An 18,764-nucleotide genomic window follows, 5' to 3' on the forward strand; every position below is an offset into this window, starting at 1 on the left:
GTCAGTCACCCACTCCTCCAATAGCTATCTAGCTAACGTTCGACTCCGTGTTTTTTTTAGCTTGCTACATAAATAGATAGATACGCTAACCTATTAGCCACATTATGACTGACTTGTGATCATTGCCACTGCAGGAGTGTATATATTTGGCCTGGCGGTGTGGTTTTATGCGCTGACCGAATGGAAGCTAATAATTATTCGTTTTTTTACCTCACAGGTCTCGGCTGGACTCAGGAACAAATTACTGAGTCATTTACCAGAGACCGAGTCAAGACCAAGTACACATTAATCCGACACCGAGACAAGACCGAGATACTCAATGTGTGGTTTCGAGACCTGACTCAAGTTCTACAACACTGACATACAGCCTAATGAGATATAATCAGTGGTGGAAAAAGTACCCAATTGCCATACTTGAGTAAAAGTATAGATACCTTAATAGAAAGTTACTCAAGTATAAGTGAAAGTCAGCCAGTAAAATACTACATAATTAAAAATTCCTTATAATAAGCAAACTAGACGGCACCATTTTCTTGTTTTTAAAATGTATGGATAGTCAGGTGCACACTCCAACACTCAGACATTATTTACAAATGATGCATTTGTGTTTAGTGAGTCAGCCAGATCAGACACAGTAGGGATGACCACGTGTTCTGTTGATAAGTGCATGAATTTGACAATTTTCCTGTCCTGCTAAGCATTCAAAATGTAACGATTTACTTTTGGTTGTCAAGGAAAATGTATTGAGTAAATAGTACTGTAACGACCCTGGGTTTATAAGCGCGAAAATCGACCCTGACGCACGAGCATGCTTTTGTGGCACAGTCGATAGCGCGCCGGACCTCGGGCTAGAAGGTCGAGGGTTCGAGATCTGCTCTCTGCTGTTTCATTACAGTACATTATTTTCTTTAGGAATGTAGTGAAGTAAAAGTAAAAGTTGTCAAAAACATAAATAGTAAAGTACTGATGCCTTAAAAACTGACGTAAGTAGTACTTTAAAGTATTTTTACTTAAGTACTTTACACCACTGGATATAATATAGTACAGTATATATACATACTGTGTATACCAAACATTAGGAACACTGTTGTGTCAAGTTGGCTGGATGTCCTTTGGGTGTTGGACCATTCTTGAAACACGTGAAAAAACTGGAGTCTGGAGTCCAAATGGGAGATTTTTGGTTCCAACTGCCGTGTCTTTGTGAGACACAGAGTAGGTGAACGGATGATCTCCGCATGTGTATGCAGAGTGAAGGAAAAGCAGCCAACAAGTGCTCAGCATATGTGGGAACTTCTTCAAGACGGTTGGAAAAGTATTCCAGATGAAGCTGGTTGAGAAAATGCCAAGAGTGTGCAAAGCTGCTATCTAGGAAAAGAGTGGCTACTTTGAAGAAACTCAAATTTGTTTAACACTTATTTGGTTACCCCATGATTCCATATGTGTTTCATAGTTTTGATGTCTTCACTGTTATTATTATTATTATACAATGTAGAAAATAGTAAAAATAAAGAAAAATCCTTGAATGAGTAGGTGTGTCAACTTTTGACCGGTAGTGTATATACACTACCGTTCACCGTTCAAAAGAGTTTGGGGTCACTTAGAAATGTCCTTGTTTTTTGTCTATTAAAACAACATCAAATTGATCAGAAATACAGTGTAGACGTTGTTAATGTTAGAAATGACTATTGTAGTTGGAAATGGCAGATTTTTTCTGGAATATCTACTATCTATATCTACATAGGCGTACAGAGTAGAGGTCGGCTGATTATGATTTTTCAACGCTGATACCGATTATTGGAGGACCAAAAAAAGCCGATACCGATTAATCGGGCAATTTTTAAAATGTATTTGTAATAATGACAATTACATCAATAGTGAATGAACACTTATTTTAACTTAATATAATATATAATACATCAATAAAAATCAATTTAGCCTCAAATAAATAATGAAACATGTTTAATTTGGTTTAAATAATGCAAAAACAAAGTGTTGGAGAAGTAAAAGTGCAATATGTGCCATGTAAAAATGTTTGAGTTCCTTGCTCAGAACATGAGAACATATGAAAGCTGGTGGTTCCTTTTAACATGAGACTTCAATATTCCAAGGTAAGAGGTTTTAGGTTGTAGTTAATATAGTATTTATAGGACTATTTCTCTCTATACCATTTGTATTTCATATACCTTTGACTATTGGATGTTATTATAGGCACTATAGTATTGCCAGTGTAACAGTATAGCTTCCGTTCCTCTCCTCGCCCTGTCTGGGCTCGAACCAGGAACACATTGACGACAGCCACACTCGAAGCAGAGTTACCCATCTCTCCACAAAAGCCGCAGCCCTTGCAGAGCAAGGGGAATAACTACCCCAAGTCTCAGAGGGAGTGACGTTTGAAACGCTATTAGCGCGCACCCCGCTAACTAGCTAGCCATTTCACATCGTTTACACCAGCCATTAGGCTGACAGGCTTGAAGTCATAAACAGCGCTGTGCTTGCGAAGAGCTGCTGGCAAAACGCACAAAAGTGCTGTTTGAATGAATGCTTACGAGCCTGCTGCTGCCTACCATCGCTCAGTCAGACTTCTCTATCAAATCATAGACTTAATTATAACATAACACACAGAAATACGAGCCTTTGGTCATTAATATGGTCAAATCCGGAAACTATCTTTTGAAAAAAAAAGTTTATTATTTCAGTGAAATATGAAACCGTTCGGTATTTTATCTAACGGGTGGCATCCCTAAGTCTAAATATTCTTGTTACATTGCACAACATTCAATGTTATGTCATAATTATGTAAAATTCTGGCAAATTCGTTCGCAATGAGCCAGGCTGCCCAAACTGTTGCATATACCCTGACTCTGCATGCAATGAACGCAAGAGAAGTGACACAATTTCACCTGGTTAATATTGCCTGCTAACCTGGATTTCATTTAGCTAAATAAGCAGGTTTAAAAATATATACTTCTGTGTATTGATTTTAAGAAAGGCAATGCTGTTTATGGTTAGGTACAGTCGTCCAACGATTGTGCTATTTTCGCAAATGAGCTTTTGTTAAATCATCCCCCAGCGTTGCATCGATTATATACAACGCAGGACACGCTAGATAAACTAGTAATATCATCAACCATGTGTAGTTATAACTAGTGATTATTATGGATTGATTGTTTTTTATAAGATAAGTTTAATGCTAGCTAGCAACTTACCTTGGCTTCTACTGCATTCGCGTAACAGGCTCCTTGTGGAGTGCAACGAGAGGCAGGTCGTTATAGCGTTGGACTAGTTAACTTTGGATAAGATTGGATCCCCCGAGCTGGGTTAACTAGGCAGTTAACCCACCGTTCCTAGGCCGTCATTGAAAATAAGAATGTGTTCTTAACTGACGTGCCCAGTTAAATAAAGGAATATAAAAAATACAAAAATCGGCGGCCAAAAATTCAGATTTCCGATTGTTATGAAAACTTGAAATTAATCGGCCATTATGATTAATCGGTCGACCTCTAGTACAGAGGCCCATTATCAACAACCATCACTCCTGTGTTCCAGTGGCACGTTGTGTTATCTAATCCAGGTTTATCATTTTAAAAAGCTAATTGATCATTAGAATCCCCTTTTTTGCAATTATGTTGCACAGCTGATTAAAGAAGCAGTAAAACTGGCCTTCTTTAGACTAGTTGAGTATTTGGAGCATCAGCATTTGTGGGTTTGATTACAGGTTCAAAATGGCCAGATACAAACAACTTTCTTCTGAAACTCATCAGTCTATTCTTGTTTTGAGAAACGAAGGCTATTCCATGCGAGAAATTACCAAGAAACTGAAGCTCTCGCACATCGCTGTGTACTACTCCCTTCACAGAACAGCACAAACTGGCTCTAACCAGAATATAAAGAGGAGTGGGAGGTCTTACATTAGAGTATCTAGTTTGAGAAACAGACACCTCACAAGTCCTCAACGTCAGCAGTGATGAAGGCGACTCCGGGATGCATGCCTTCCTGGAGTTGGGAAGGCCAGTGTCTGTTCTTTTGCCCATCTTAATCTTATATTTTTATTGGCCAGACATATGGCTTTTTCTTTGCAGCTCTGCCTTGAAGGCCAGCATCCTGGAGACATCTCTTCACTGTTGATGTTGAGACTATACTTTATTATTTTAATAGCAGTACCCTGCGAAGTCCATTATCAAGCAATCAATCACATTAATTTGTAAAGCCCTTTTTACATCAGAAGTTGTCACAAAGTGCTTATACAGAAACCGAGCCTAAAACCCCAGAGAGCAAGCAATGCAGATGTAGGTGCGTGGTGGCTATGAATAACTCCCTTGAAAGGCTGGAATCTGGGAAGAAACCTATTGAGGAACCAACCAAGAGTACATGGTCATTAAGGCCAGATCGTTCTTCAAGATGTTCACACGTTCATAAATGACCAGCAGGGTCAAATAATAACCACAGTGGTTGTAGAGGATGAAACAGGTGAGCACATCAGGAGTAAATGTCTGTTGGCTTTTCATTATACCTCTGAAGAGTATGAATTAGGCTGTTTAAGAAGGTTTGAATCATAAGCAACCTGCCTACATATTGTTGGAAGTACAATAGACCAACATAGCTACTATTGTAGGTCGAAGCTGTGTGCTGGAAAACCTTGGTAGAGCATGGGTGACGTATTCATTGTGGTGCTCATGTGAATTTCCTTCATTTTTCAGCTTCAGTCCAATGGCTACCTCTCACTCAAAGCTGCAATATGAAACTTTTTGGGTGTAATATAGATCATTCTCACTGAAAGCAAGTCTAAGAGGCAGTAGATCTGTTCTATGTGCCCTATTTCTATGTTTAACCGATGTGAAATGGCTAGCTAGTTAGCGGTGGTGCGCGCTAATAGCGTTTCAATCGGTGAGGTCACTCGCTCTGAGACCTTGAAGTAGATGTTCCCCTTGCTCTGCAAGGGCTGCGGCACTTGTGGAGTGATGGGTAATGATGCTGCAAGGGTGGTTGTTGGCAGTGTTTGCAGAGGGTCCCTGGTTCAAGCCCAGGTAGGGGTGAGGCAATGGATGGATGCTATACTGTTATATATGCTTCTAATTCTTAAGTTTTGTTTTTGCATCTTTTACTTTTGTTTTTGTACACCAGCTGAAAATACAATATTGCTGGTTATGGAAAATATATTTCACAGCGGTTTAGATGGTACAATGATTTTCTACACTGAACTTGCTTGTTTTGTCACATAAAATGAAATTAGGTGAACTATTAGAATTTTAGCAACCTGGAAATGGGGGAGTGATTTCTGCGTAGTGCATCTTTGAAACTTAGTTTTTAGTTTTTAATTGCTTCTATTTCTCTCGAGTCATGTCACTGTATATCCTAGTAGTTTTAGAGCTTAAGACTTGTAGACTGAGATGTAGGCCTACAGGCATGCTATAGTTTAAAAAGTAGGGGGAAACTATTGAGGCAAACACAGGAGTGAGATAGGAGGTACTGGTTATTATCATCAATCCTTTCAGACCATCAGAGTGTCTCTGTGAGAGGCCACTCAAGCCCAACACACTGACCCTCTTCCCTTTCCTCTCTTCCTCTCCTGCCCTGTGCCGGTGCGGTGCTGTATGTGTTTATTGTTCAATAAAGAACGGGTGATGAATGAGCACTTGCGGGCCGATGTTGAGCCCCTATTAGTTTTGTTTTCTCTGGCAATTCGTCACCCCACTGTAAACGGAGACAGCCTCACAATAGGAACTGTGAAGGAGAAATCAATAGGATGATTTAGCAGCTGCTACTTGGTCAAAGGGCCAGTGAATGACCATTTAGCCTAGTGATCACAGTGGCGGCTGAGCTCTGAGGCAGCTAGCGTTGGGCCGGCCCTTCACTGGGACACTCTCACATTAATCATGTGATGGGGGACAGCAGATCCCGATACTCCACTCAAGCTCCCATTTCCAGTGACTCCATAGTTATTATGATTGTTGTTTGTGTGCTCCAGATCAGAGATAATCTCCCATCGATCCCAGTGTGGTTATCTGAGTCCATGTGACGGCCCTGGCTTAGCGACTACGTCAACATATCGCCCCATGAAAAGGATAAAGGCTGGCTGGCAGAAGCAGCACTCTGTGCTAGTCTCTGCTCTGATGAGAGGGCAGCAGTTGATTTCTCAGTGGGGAGCCATTTTACCACCTGGAACAGTCATCCACTCATGTAGAATTAGAAATATAGCCTGTATAGAATTAAGCCCCCCTGGCTGTAACCTGGCAGAATCAGGTCTCCATGAACAGCAGTGAGTTGCATTTCATTGTGATGTGTTAATAAATCTTCTTAGGGATAGACCCTTTTTTTTGGTCAATTGTTGCCTAAAATGACATACCAAATCTAACTGCTTGTAGCTCAGGCCCTGAAGCAAGGATATTCATATTATCGGTACCATTTGAAAGGAAACACTTTGAAGTTTGTGGAAATGTGAATTGAATGTTGGAGAATATAATACAATAGATCTGGTAGAAGAAAATACAAAGAAAAAAACGACAATTTTTTCTTACCACAATCCTTGATATGCAAGAGAAAGGTCCCAGTTCTAGCCATCACTCTGGTTGTAATTCCGATGGTGTACACAAGATGGCAGCCGTGTATGTGCAACGTTTCAGACGGATAACTTGAAGTATGAGCGAACTACATGACATTTAGTGTGAAGTCACCCAGGTACATTTGTGCAAATCGTGAAGGAGACATTTGCGTTCGTATGACATTTTTCAGAATATAGTCAAATCTGTATACTTGGACTTTGATTTAGCTTTTCCAGTATTAGTAGCCATATTATAAGTTCAACAACTTCATAACTCTGAATATTCTTATAATTCTTGTCCAAAAGGACAATGCTGTCCAACTAGGTTAGTAGCTACATTTTACGACATATACATGGATTCCAGATACTCCCGTAAAGCCCGGCTCATTGGCTATCTAACTAGCTTTTTTTAACCCTGATTGGTGCTTATTTGACAAAGTTAGAGTCGTTCAAATGAAGACCGCCTGCGTCATTGATCTTTGATCAAATATGGTGTTCTATAGGATATACTACACCCCTAATAATATAGTGAAGTCTGGTTACGTTCTAGGATCTCTGAGGAATACATATGAACGTGATTTGACCGGTTGAAACAACGTTTAGGTTTAGATTTTCACACATTCCTTTCTTTGCAAATTGAACGAGTGGAAATACAAAATCGATCGTGCATGCTATATGGACCTTTTTAGGATATGAAAAAGGATTTTATCTAACAAAACGACACTTCATGTTATCTCTGGGACTTTTTGGATGAGAAATCAGGGCAAGATTTCAGAATGTAAGTACACATTTCACCTTCAGAGGTGAATTTATCAAACCTATAGCGGTTAGGAGCTCTCCTCAAACAATAGTTTGGCATTTTTTTGCAGTAATAGCTACTGTAAATTCGACAGTGCAGTTATATTAACACAAATGTAAGTTTTCAGCCGATATAAGACACTTATATGTACCGACATTTATTGTTTCTCTAAAATCTGCGATCATGACACAAGGTGCTGCATGATTTACAACTGTTCCCTTGACGGGACGACGATCCCTAAGAAGCTTTAGCTAGGTGGTGCTTTCATGGCTACATTGTTAATATTTGTCACCCTCCTAGTGCTTCGGGGAGGGGTGCGTGGCGGTTCTGAAGGGGCAGGGGGAGGAGGGGGGGCTATGGGTGGGTGGGGGGGGGGGGGGGGGGGCACGTGTCCCTTGTCTCTCTGGATGGTGTGTTGTGCACCTCCCCTGTCCAGGCTTAGTGCTGGCTGGCTGGGCTGCTCAGACAGATGACCCCATGTTGACCAGAGGAAGGGAGGAAGGGATCCCTTTAGTCATCCCCACTCCCATTGTGCTCTGCTCTACAGTACTGTAGCCTAGTCACACCACAGACAGACAGACAGACAGACAGACAGACAGACAGACAGACAGACAGACAGACAGACAGACAGACAGACAGACAGGCAGACAGATGGATGGAAATGTTACAGTCATCAGGTAGTGCTCAGGTCTGGGGCATTAGGATTCTACGGCAGAGGAAAATTAAGGTTTGCTGCTTTTCTATTCTGACCATGATCTGTTTCTTTCTCTCTTTCAGTTCAGCAGATGAGAAGTTTCGCTGGAATAACCAAGGTACGTTGTACTAAATCCTGCACCAATGCATCTTGTTCTATATTATGTGACAGAGCATGCGGAACCCTCCGTGGAATTGTGTACATATTGTAATGATAGGTGCATCTTGGGGGTGGAGTGGTGTGGACAATGCCTTGCTCCTACGTCTGGACAGTTGTCATAATTTGTCAAACAGAACAGCAACAGAGCTGTCTGTCCAGTGTGAAATATGCACATCTAGTTGAGACTAGATTGATGAGCTTTGAGCAAAGTATGAACCACAGACCGCAACCTTGTCTTCTAAACTATCAAACACAGGTAGTTTAGGATTTGATTGAAGCAGCGCTAAAAGATTTATGACTGCAAGTCATGTTCAGGATTCTGCTTCCCCTTAGTCATCTACTCTATAAAAGTTTGACTGATTTTTATTACCTTTAAGTCATTTAGCAAATGCTCTTATCCAGAGCGACGCATACAATTTCACTTTGACGCCCCATGGGAATCGAACCAACAACCCTGGCATTACAAGTGCCATGCTCTACCAACTGAGCCACACGGGACCGATGGTTGAGTTTAGAAATGTTTGGGATGATTTTAGGAAGGTTGCACAAACATAATTACCCTTGAGTTAAAACGCTAGTAATCATCCTTATACGGTAGAGGACTAAGTGTCTACTGCTAGTAGCTTCAGCCTCCATGCCTGCCACTATAGAAGAGAGATTAATGTTGATCTTAACCCTCTTGTGTAAGGCTTTATCCCTTGGCACTGTTTGCCAAACTGAAGACAGAGGACAAGTATGTCCGTTTCTGTAGGCACGGACAGACAGATAGACAAGGAGACGGTACAGCACGGCAGAGACACGTTTCAGTAAATAGTGAAGCTACATAGGTTTTGGCTTATCTAACATGGTCACTACCACTTTGCCGTCAGTGTGCCTGTAGTAAACCTCAGCTGCTTGTAAACATTTGACTATTTGTGAGGTAACGGGACAATAATCCTGCTTCTCCATTCATTGCTGTGTCTCCACAGACGGACAGAAGGACATTGAGGAGGAACTGACGACTGGCTTGGAGCTGGTGGACTCCTGCATTAGGTCACTCCAGGAATCTGGGATCCTTGACTCCCAGGAATTCTCCACAGGTGACAGTAAGGACGCTCCTTACGTTATACAGTGCAGATAAAAAAAATTATATATTAAAACATACCATCTACTTGCAGTGAAGCCAATTTACATTACGTTCAGTGATCTAACAGACTCCCATCCAGAGCGACCCACAGAAGCAACCAGGGTCAACACCCTGCTCAAGGGCACGTCGACAGATCTCACACAATTTTAGATATACATTGAATGTCACCTTTTTCAAAAGTTGAAACGTGAATAAAAATGTTGATTTCCAAGATGAAAGACATTGTATCCTCACCATAACAAGTATGTGTACACCTGCTTGTCGAACATCCCCTTCCAAAATCATGGGCATTAATATGTAGTTGATCCCCCCTTTGCTATTATAACAGCCTCCATTCTTCTGGGAAAGCTTTCCACTAGATGTTGGAATATTGCTGAATATTAGTGAGGTCGGGCACTGATGTTAAGCGATGAGGACTGTCCCCAAAAGTTAGAAGCACAGAATGGTCTATAATGTAATTGTATCCTGTATCGTTAAGATTTCCCTACACTGGAACTAAGGGGCCAGCCGGAACCATGAAAAACAGCCCCAGACTAATATTCCTCATCCACCAAACTTTACAGTTGGCACTATGCATTGGGGCAGGTAACGTTCTCCTGTCATCCGACAAACCCAGATTCGTCGGTCAGACTGCCAGATGGTGAAGTGTGATTCATCACTCCAGAGAACATATTTCCACTGCTCCAAAGTCAAATGGCGGCGAGCTTTACACCACTCCAGCTGACGCTTGGCATTGCACATGGTGATCTTAGGCTGTGTGCGGCTGCTCGGCCATGGAGAACCATTTCATGATGATCCCCAGAGAACATATTTCCACTGCTCCAAAGTCCAATGGCGGCGAGCTTTACACCACTCCAGCTGACGCTTGGCATTGCACATGGTGATCTTAGGCTGTGTGCGGCTGCTCGGCCATGGAGACCCATTTCATGATGATCCACGAACAGTTCTTGTGCTGACGTTGGTTCCATGGACAGTTTGGAACTCAGTAGTGAGTGTTGCAACCGGCGGTCCTGTTCTGTGAGCTTGTGTGGCCTACCACTTTGCGGTTGAGCCATTGTTGCTCCTAGACGTTTCCACTTCACAATAACAGCACTTACAGTTGACCGGGGCAGCTCTAGCAGGGCAGAAATTTGACAAACTGACTTGTTGGAAAGGTGGCATCCTATGACGGTGCCATGTTGAAAGTCACTGAGCTCTTCAGTAAAGCCATTCTTCTGCCAATATTTGTCTATGGATCTTGCATGGCTGTGTGCTCGATTTTATATACCTTTCAGCAACGAGTGTGGCTGAAATAGCCGAATCCACTAATTTGAAGGGGTGTCTACATACTTTTGTGTATATATAGTGTATTTTAGAATTCATGAATTCACTAGAAATAGACAAATATCATGTCGTCCCAAATGAAACAGGCAGGAAGATATTGTTCAAGCCAACACAAATAGCATAAGTTCACTGCAACACTTCTTATGCTTATCAATAGTCTAAATGTCAAGAAGAATGTCAAGAATGATCTATACAAAATCAACCAGATACAGAAATGCTCGGTGATAGGATCTTTCTCTTTTAGCACTGAGTGATGTCAATGACTTTGAACGTTTCAATCAGGAACTAGATACCGCAGGTGTTCAAGTCTCTTATCACATTTGCGTTCTGCATTCAAAACAGTTGTTTTCCCCTTTCTTCTGATCCCAAATGCCCTCACTTCATTTGATCCAAGCAATGATCTTCATATTTTTTACTATGACCTACTAAGAGAGCATTAGCTGTCAGGAGAGATTCAGCGTATGTCAAGGGTTTGATATGGAAATGATGTCTCGCCGAGGCGTCAGCAGCTTCCTTTGAGCACAGCAGAGTACACATGTGTACGAGGAATATGGTTTCAAATCAGCCACTATAAAGCAATCACATTCATATTCAATGTGCTGAAAAGAGCAGAGAGGTTTTTGGGGTTAGAAAGAAAGAACATATACAGATAGTATATGCTGTCTGTGTGTGTGTGTGTCTGTATTTCTATGTGTGTACGTACGTACGTGTGCGTGTGTACATGCGTGTGTGTCATAGGATGTGTTTGCACGTGCACTGCACTCTACATTCCCTCACTATCAGTTACGCTAAAAATAGCGTCTTGATGAAAAATGGAAATGTGTTATAGACTAGATGAATTAAAGGAGCCACTCCCTGCATATTTAAAGCACCCTGAGCGACCACCTTGCCAGGGATATTCCTCTGGACTGCTGGACTACTTTACCACGCGCACGCACACAGACTCTTCTAAGAAGGACCCTGTAGTATTCACTTAAATTCCAGAAATCCTCAACCAAAAACTCGATACCATTGACATGATTAGGTATTTATGAAATACTCAACTACTTAAATGCTCCAATGCACATATGTAACAGTATGAAGTTGTTGCAGAAACATTTCTGTGGTCATTTTCATATAGCCGCTCATAGATAAATGTCACAAGATAAATAATAAAGAGTCACTTACGACAGCATTTTCAGTGCTAGTTACAATCATAATTTTCATAATGAGCTAGCTCACTTTTCTTGAATGAAAATGATGTCGGGGGGGGGGGTGAGAGATGAGATGCTTGTGTGTGTGTGTGTGTGTGTGTGTGTGTGTTTGCGTGCGCATGTGTGTGACAAAGGCAGTCATCGGGCCAGTTACTCCACGCTAATGTGAAAATTAGTTGGGTGTTGCCAGAACAACATGGATGTGAGAGTAAACACAGAGGAAGGTGTGAAGGCAGTCAATTCAGGAAGCCTCACTGACCTGAGAGCGGTGTAAAGCACTGAAACAGGTCACACAGAAACAGGTTCACAGCATTTTATTTAATGACATGCATAGTACTCACAGCTATGTCGCTGAAGATTGTGTGCTATTATACTGTAGTGTGCAGTAAATTGTATTTATTTTTGTGTGCAGTAATTCTATTTTTGATTTACAACACTGTGGCTAATATACAGTATATAATACAATATACTGCATAATATTGCTTGGATAATGTAATGAAAATGTAGGCCTATGGAAATAAAATGCTGATGTTAGTGTTACTATTTGAATTGAATGCTAACTGTGCTGTTATTTACAGGAGTTCTGGCAAAGCACAAAAATGCAGGTCAGCGTTCGTTTTTCTGCATGCTATTGAAATTACCCGTACGAGAGTAGTGAGGCCCAAACAACTCTGTCGTCTGATTACCTTTATTGTCGGCCTCATTCTGCACCACTTGTGCTCAGTGACTCCCAATTCCTCCTGATCCATTATACATGCTTTCCCTCTCTGCCTCTCTGGGTCTGAAAGAGGGAGAGAGACAGAGGGAGGGAGAGAGAGAGAGAGAGAGGCAGATAGAGAGGCAGTTACGTACAGAGAGACTGGGAGAGAGAGACTGGGAGAGACAGACTGGAAGAGAGATGCTGAAAGAGAGGCAGAGAGGGTGAGAGTGTGATGGACGCAGAGGAGAAAGAGAGTATGGGGGATACAGACACAGAGGGTAAGAGATTGTCTCAATATTTCAGCTCCACTCTCCTTCCAAAACAGGACAAGGCCTGCTATCCCAGAGTGCACTTAAGCTCAACAATCAGGATGGAACACTCCCTTACCCAGCCAGTTACCACAGCAACCAGACACTAGAGGCCCCACCCCGCGGGGGTCAGGTGGGAGGGGCCATCCACAGTTACAACCAGGTGGGTGAGGTTTATTGTGTGTCCCAAATGGCACCATATTCCCTATATACAGTAGTGCACTAGTTTTAGAGCCCTGGTCAAAAGTAATGGACTATATAAGGAATAGAATGCCATTTGGAACAGGCTCTTAGATTGCCACGGTCAAAGATAATTTAGCCTTTTCGCTGTATAGTCTGGATTTCAAGATGGCATGTGATCTAGGTGGAAGATTAGATTAGTTTAGTTTATTACTCACATGCACAGGGTCGCACTCGCAGATGTATTTGCAGGGTACAGTGAAATTCTTAAGCTCCGAGCTCCAACAGTGCAGGTCAAAAAGAGATGTAAATGAAACAATAATAAAAAATAAAATAATAATACGGTAATATATACACACATGAGCTCCAAAAGTATTGGGACAGTGACACATTTTTTGCAGTTTTGACTCTCTACTCCAGCACTTTCGATTTTAAATTATAAAATTACTATGGAGTTAAAGTTCAGACTGTCAGCTTTAATTTGAGGGTATTTTCATTTGTATCAGGTGAAACGTTTAGGAATTACAGCACCTTTTGTACATAGTCCCCTATCAAGCTTGTGACTACAAACTTGTTGGATGCATTTGCTGTTTGTTCTGGTTGTTTTTCTGATTATTTTGTGCCCAGTAGAATGAATGGTAAATAATGTATTGTCATTTTTATTGTAAATAAGAATATCATGTTTCCAAACACTTTGAGGATGCTACCATGATTACAGATAATCCTCAATGAATCATGAATAATGGTAAGTGAGAAGCTTACAAAAAATGCTAACTTCTCATGTCATTGTAATGGTGAGAGGTTAGCATGTCTTGGGGGTATGATATAAAATGCTAACCTCCCATGTTATTGTAATGGTGAGAGGTTAGCATGTCTTGGGGTATGATATAAAATGCTAACCTCCCATGTTATTGTAATGGTGAGAGGTTAGCATGTCTTGGGGGTATGATATTTGTGCGTCTGTAACTTTCTCACTCATCATTATTCACAATTCATTAAGGGCTATCCATAATCATGGAAGCGTCCACATTAATGTAGATGTGTTAGAAACATATTCTATTCTTATTGACATTAAAAGTGTCAAGTTACGCAGTACATTTGGTCCCCGAAAATGTGGGAACTATGTATAAAAGTGATGTCATTTCTAAATGATATGGATGAAAATACCCTAAAACTAAATTTGACAGTCTGCACTTTAACCTCATAGTCATTGTATCATTTCAAATCCAAAGTACTGGAGTGTAGAGCCTTAACGGCAACAAATGTGTCACTGCCCCAATACCTTTAGAGCTCACTATATTTACAGCTGTAACAATGATACATGTCCTTTTGGGGTTGGGAACAGAGTAAATGTCAGTTGAAACAATAATAAGGTTCTTCTTGTGTGTCTCCAGGTGACGTCTAGCCGTGCAGCCCAGCTGGCTGCCAGTGGAGACTCCTCCCAGTCCCAGTGCAGAGATAGAGAGTTGTTTGCCCAGAGTCATGGCAGCGCCTTCCACATGCCTGACGCCCCACCCACTCCTTCCATGTACTACTCTTGCTCCACCCTGCCCGCCCAACGCGTGAGCTCCCCCCACTCCATACAGGCCGTGGGCTCGCCCACCAAGCTCCAGCGCCTTGGCTCAGCCTCCGACATGCCCAGCTACGCCACCCTGCAGCGGGTCTCCTCGCCCAAGCAGTCCCCCAGCCGGCTGGCAAAGTCCTATAGCACCAGCTCCCCCATAAACATGGTGGTGGGGTCTGCCGGGCTGTCCTCCACGTCTCCACTGCACATGGCCTCTTCAGGCAATGCCTCGGGTTCGTCCCCTCTCCATCAGTTCAGCTCCACTGTGGGTAACTACGCCACCCTGTCCCCCAGCAAGCGCATGCAGCACTCCTCTGACCAGTACAAGATCTCCCACGAGCTCTACGCCAACGCCACCCTCGGGAGGCCTGGCAGCTTGGCTGGTGGGTTCACATGCTCAGACAGAGAGATAATATCTTTATATATATTATGTCTAAAATTGTGTTTTCTATGAGTTCAGCTGTCTATATATTGATAAATAAATATTCTCTCAAATTGTTTTAAATGCTGTAGTTAATAAGCTTGATAATACCAGATGTCGTTATTAACCATGTTTGGAATCAATTTACAATGTTTCCTGTGTTTGTGTTGTGGTGTTCAGGGTCCAGAGGCTCCTACAGCAGCCAACACAGTCACCTGGGCTCAGAGCTGCGACCTCTCCAATCTCCTGAGCACCACATTGACCCCATCTACGAGGACAGGGTCTACCAGAAGCCCTCTCTCAGGAATCTCAATCAGAACCAGGGTGAGTCAGCTGGTCCGGAGCCCTTGCCCCGCAGCACTGGGCATCCCCTTATATTATACTAGAACTTTGTGGCTTTCTCACTTCTTAGCCAACCAAGTGTCATTGTTTCACAGTAGGTTATAGGGGGTTATCATTCAGTGAGAGGTTGAAGAGGAAAAAGCGTTTTTAGATAGCTGCTAATCTTTTATTGGCTCTTTGAGGTTCTGAGTCAGCACTGGATTAATCCTTGATAGGATAAATTACTCAATGCAACCAAAAATGGTATAATGTCAGAATTAGATGGGAATCAAGCAAACACAACAACCCAAAAAGTAAGGAAGCAGGAATTTCAACAGTCAATGCCCCACATTTAGCTCATCATTCAGGTAGAACTCAGAAGATGGGCCTTTAAACTGTGGTTTTCTTGCAAATAACACTAATGATTTTTTTTTAAACAGAATTTTTATCGCTCCATCAGATTGTTTAGCTTATCTACATTTTTTCAGTTCAGGTATGCAAATCCGATTAGTATCTTGATGGCAATTTGTTTTGTAGTCACAGATCATTAGATATTAGACAGAAATTAATCTCAATTAATCTCACAGGATTTATGCTCAAGCATTGAAAACTGAGTATGAGGCACCCACCATGGTCAAATTCACTCCACAGTATTTAGCCTAATGCTTTCTTTAATGAGCATGTGTATCCCCTCCACAGAATTTCCGCCTCACTTCACTGCATATGATCAAATCCTACTATACGATCTGAAAAGCTTTAGTTTCCTAAAGGCTAGGGAATTGGAGTTATGATATTGCTTCCTGTTTGTAAAGAATGCAGGCTACTATATGAAAGACCGGAGGGGATACCATGATTCTTACTGGTGTTTTATTGAGCATGGGTTGAGATGGTACAGATTGTCCATGAAGGCTGTTGGAACATATCCTCACAGCCAGTACTGTATCCCTCCTCTGCTGAATCTCAACCTAATCTTTCACCTCCTTTTAGCCCTTCTCACACTGTATGTAGGATTCTGTCTTTTACGATTATTGTGTCACACTGCAGGTTGGTATTTATTGTCATTAATCTTGCCATGGAGGCGGCCTTGCAGAGTGGTCACTAGCTGGCACAGCCACAAAGTCATAATATCTGATTTTAAACCTAACCCTAACCTTGGCCACACTACTAACCCTAATGCCTATCCATAAACTAAGATGAAGACCAAAAAGCAAATTTTTGTTTTGCTGATTTTTACGATATAACCAATTTAGTGTATTTGATCTGCGAATGTGCCAGCATCGGCAGCACAAGCCTCTGTGCTTATGCGCTAGTGAAGTGAGTTCGGAAAAACTGAAAGTATGCACCTTAGAAATTGTTTCCACATATAAAGTTTGTATGTCAGAGGGTTCCCAAAAATAACGCGATTGAAGGTAATTCTTGCCGATTTTGTGCTTTTATCAAAATCCCATCAGGTAGTCTGATTTTGGTTTATGTCCATGTAAACAAGATTATTAGGGAAATCGTTGTTCTGGCAAAGCATGTAAACGTTTAAATCAAACTATTATATTAATCTAGCTATTCACAGGTGCCGGACCTGTTTGTATTGGGCCTGTTCCTTCCAGACCTGTTCCTTCTGGTATCGGCTCGTAACACCAACCACACTACACGGATAAAGGCTCAACATTTCTGACAGTGCCAGAACTTTGTCAAAGCCTACGACCGCACACAGTGGTACTTAATCTACAGACCTAGACCCTGTCACACTGAACGAGCCAAGACGTTCAACAATCGTTTATGACCTAATAATTTGCCCACAATGTGGACATTTTGTCTGAGGTGGTAAAATCATAGCATAAGAAGGCTAAAATGGTACAGTTTTGTGGGCCTTTAGGCAACCCCCAGGGCAACATTTCACATCTGGTGGTTCAATGTTGCTTTTTGCCTCTTTGGTTGTCCAAAAATGTTGCATCAACATCAAATATATAATGAAATCACACATTGCAATGGGACACCTTTTTGTAGGCCTATTCACATTTCAGACAGTGCCACAATGTTGTTTTTGTGATAATATTTATTTCAGTCAATCAACATTCATTGATCTGATATACACTGTGTGCTGTGGCGGTCAGTGCTGTTTAAGATGAGGGAGGACGAGAATTTGTTTTATGAGCATGGCTTTATTTCTATCACAGCATATTGGATGACTCTCATTCATATTCCATTCACCCAGCTCAAAGTAACATTGACAGGTTTAAGTCTACTACATGATACTCGATTTTCCCTGCTACAACCTAGGCTATGAATTCAAGTTTACAACATAGGTCAAGACAAATTTGAGTAATCAAGGTGACAGACATTGACACATTCAATAGTGCTTTCCACAATCTTGCCTGCATCTAGCTGATCTAGGGTTTAATTATTAGTCCAGCAGTTGCAAACGAGAGTTTCTATTGGACAAATTCAGGTATGTTTTAGTTACGTTTGCTTCCTTTTAAGAAAGTTTTAAGAAACAGAATCGGTGTAATGAATACACCCCTGATCACACTCCAACACAGTTCACTTTCGTAACAGCCACATATAAACAGCATGATCTCCCTTTGATTGTTGGATAATTCCTTTTCGGACTACGCACTCTTCTCCTCTCACCTTTTTCCTTTGCTTTTGGACTTCAGTGCACAACACATCAGCTGTCTGTGGCCAGGCGAAAAAATCTTTCCAAGCCAAACCTTCATATCATAATCACTAACTACACACCGCCTACATTTGTCAACATATTAGCTAATGCCAAGTCAACATAGCTACTAGAACTAAAGCGTTAGTAAACCCGCTCTGATACAATCATGCAGTACAGTGCACAGTCATCAAGCAGTTTAGCACTTACACCGGCAGGCCCCCGTGGCAATAAATTCTTAGAACCATAAGCTTACCAGCTAGCTAACATAGCATCCCTCTCTGTTTGAGCCGGGTGTTTGAGTAGGCTAAACTAGCTAGCTGCATTTGTTAGCTAAGTAAGTGAAAAAAAAAATGAAATACTCTCTTTCTCGCACTCTTGCTTCTCCTTCATATTTTAAGAAATTCATTTGTTTAAAGCTGTTCAACTATTGTCTTTCTCTCTCTTTTAGTCAACTACTCACCACATTTTATGCACTGCTGTGCTTGGTATTTGTAGCTCATGCTTTCAGTACTAGATTAATTCTCTGATCCTTTCATTGGATGGACATCATGTCGGTTCATGCTGCAAGAGCTCTGATAGGTTGGAGAACGTCCTCAGGAAGTTGTCATAATTACTGTGTAAGTCTATGGAAGGGGGTGAGAACCACAAGCTTCCTAGGTTTTGTATTGAAGTCAATGTATCCAGAGGAGGACGGAAACTAGCTGTCCTCCAAATACACCGTGTTGCTACCCTACAGAGTGCCGTTGAGGCTACTGCAGACCTTCATTGCAAAACAGTGTGTTTTG

General features: G+C 41.7%; 1 protein-coding gene across 4 annotated transcripts in view; it reads left to right on the forward strand.

The window, feature by feature from the left end:
* The window catches only part of LOC135513632 (catenin delta-2-like), a 141,155-nt gene that overhangs the window by 65,171 nt on the left and 57,220 nt on the right, over positions 1-18,764 (forward strand). For all 4 annotated transcript variants that reach the window (XM_064936503.1, XM_064936506.1, XM_064936510.1 and 1 more), the window contains 5 exons: positions 8,115-8,149; positions 9,159-9,275; positions 12,858-13,003; positions 14,415-14,967; positions 15,186-15,329. In XM_064936503.1, coding sequence (XP_064792575.1) covers positions 8,115-8,149; positions 9,159-9,275; positions 12,858-13,003; positions 14,415-14,967; positions 15,186-15,329 — 995 coding nt within the window. The remainder of the gene's footprint in view (positions 1-8,114; positions 8,150-9,158; positions 9,276-12,857; positions 13,004-14,414; positions 14,968-15,185; positions 15,330-18,764) is intronic.

This window comes from Oncorhynchus masou, chromosome 3 (assembly GCF_036934945.1).
Source record: "Oncorhynchus masou masou isolate Uvic2021 chromosome 3, UVic_Omas_1.1, whole genome shotgun sequence".
Lineage (NCBI taxonomy): Eukaryota > Metazoa > Chordata > Actinopteri > Salmoniformes > Salmonidae > Oncorhynchus > Oncorhynchus masou.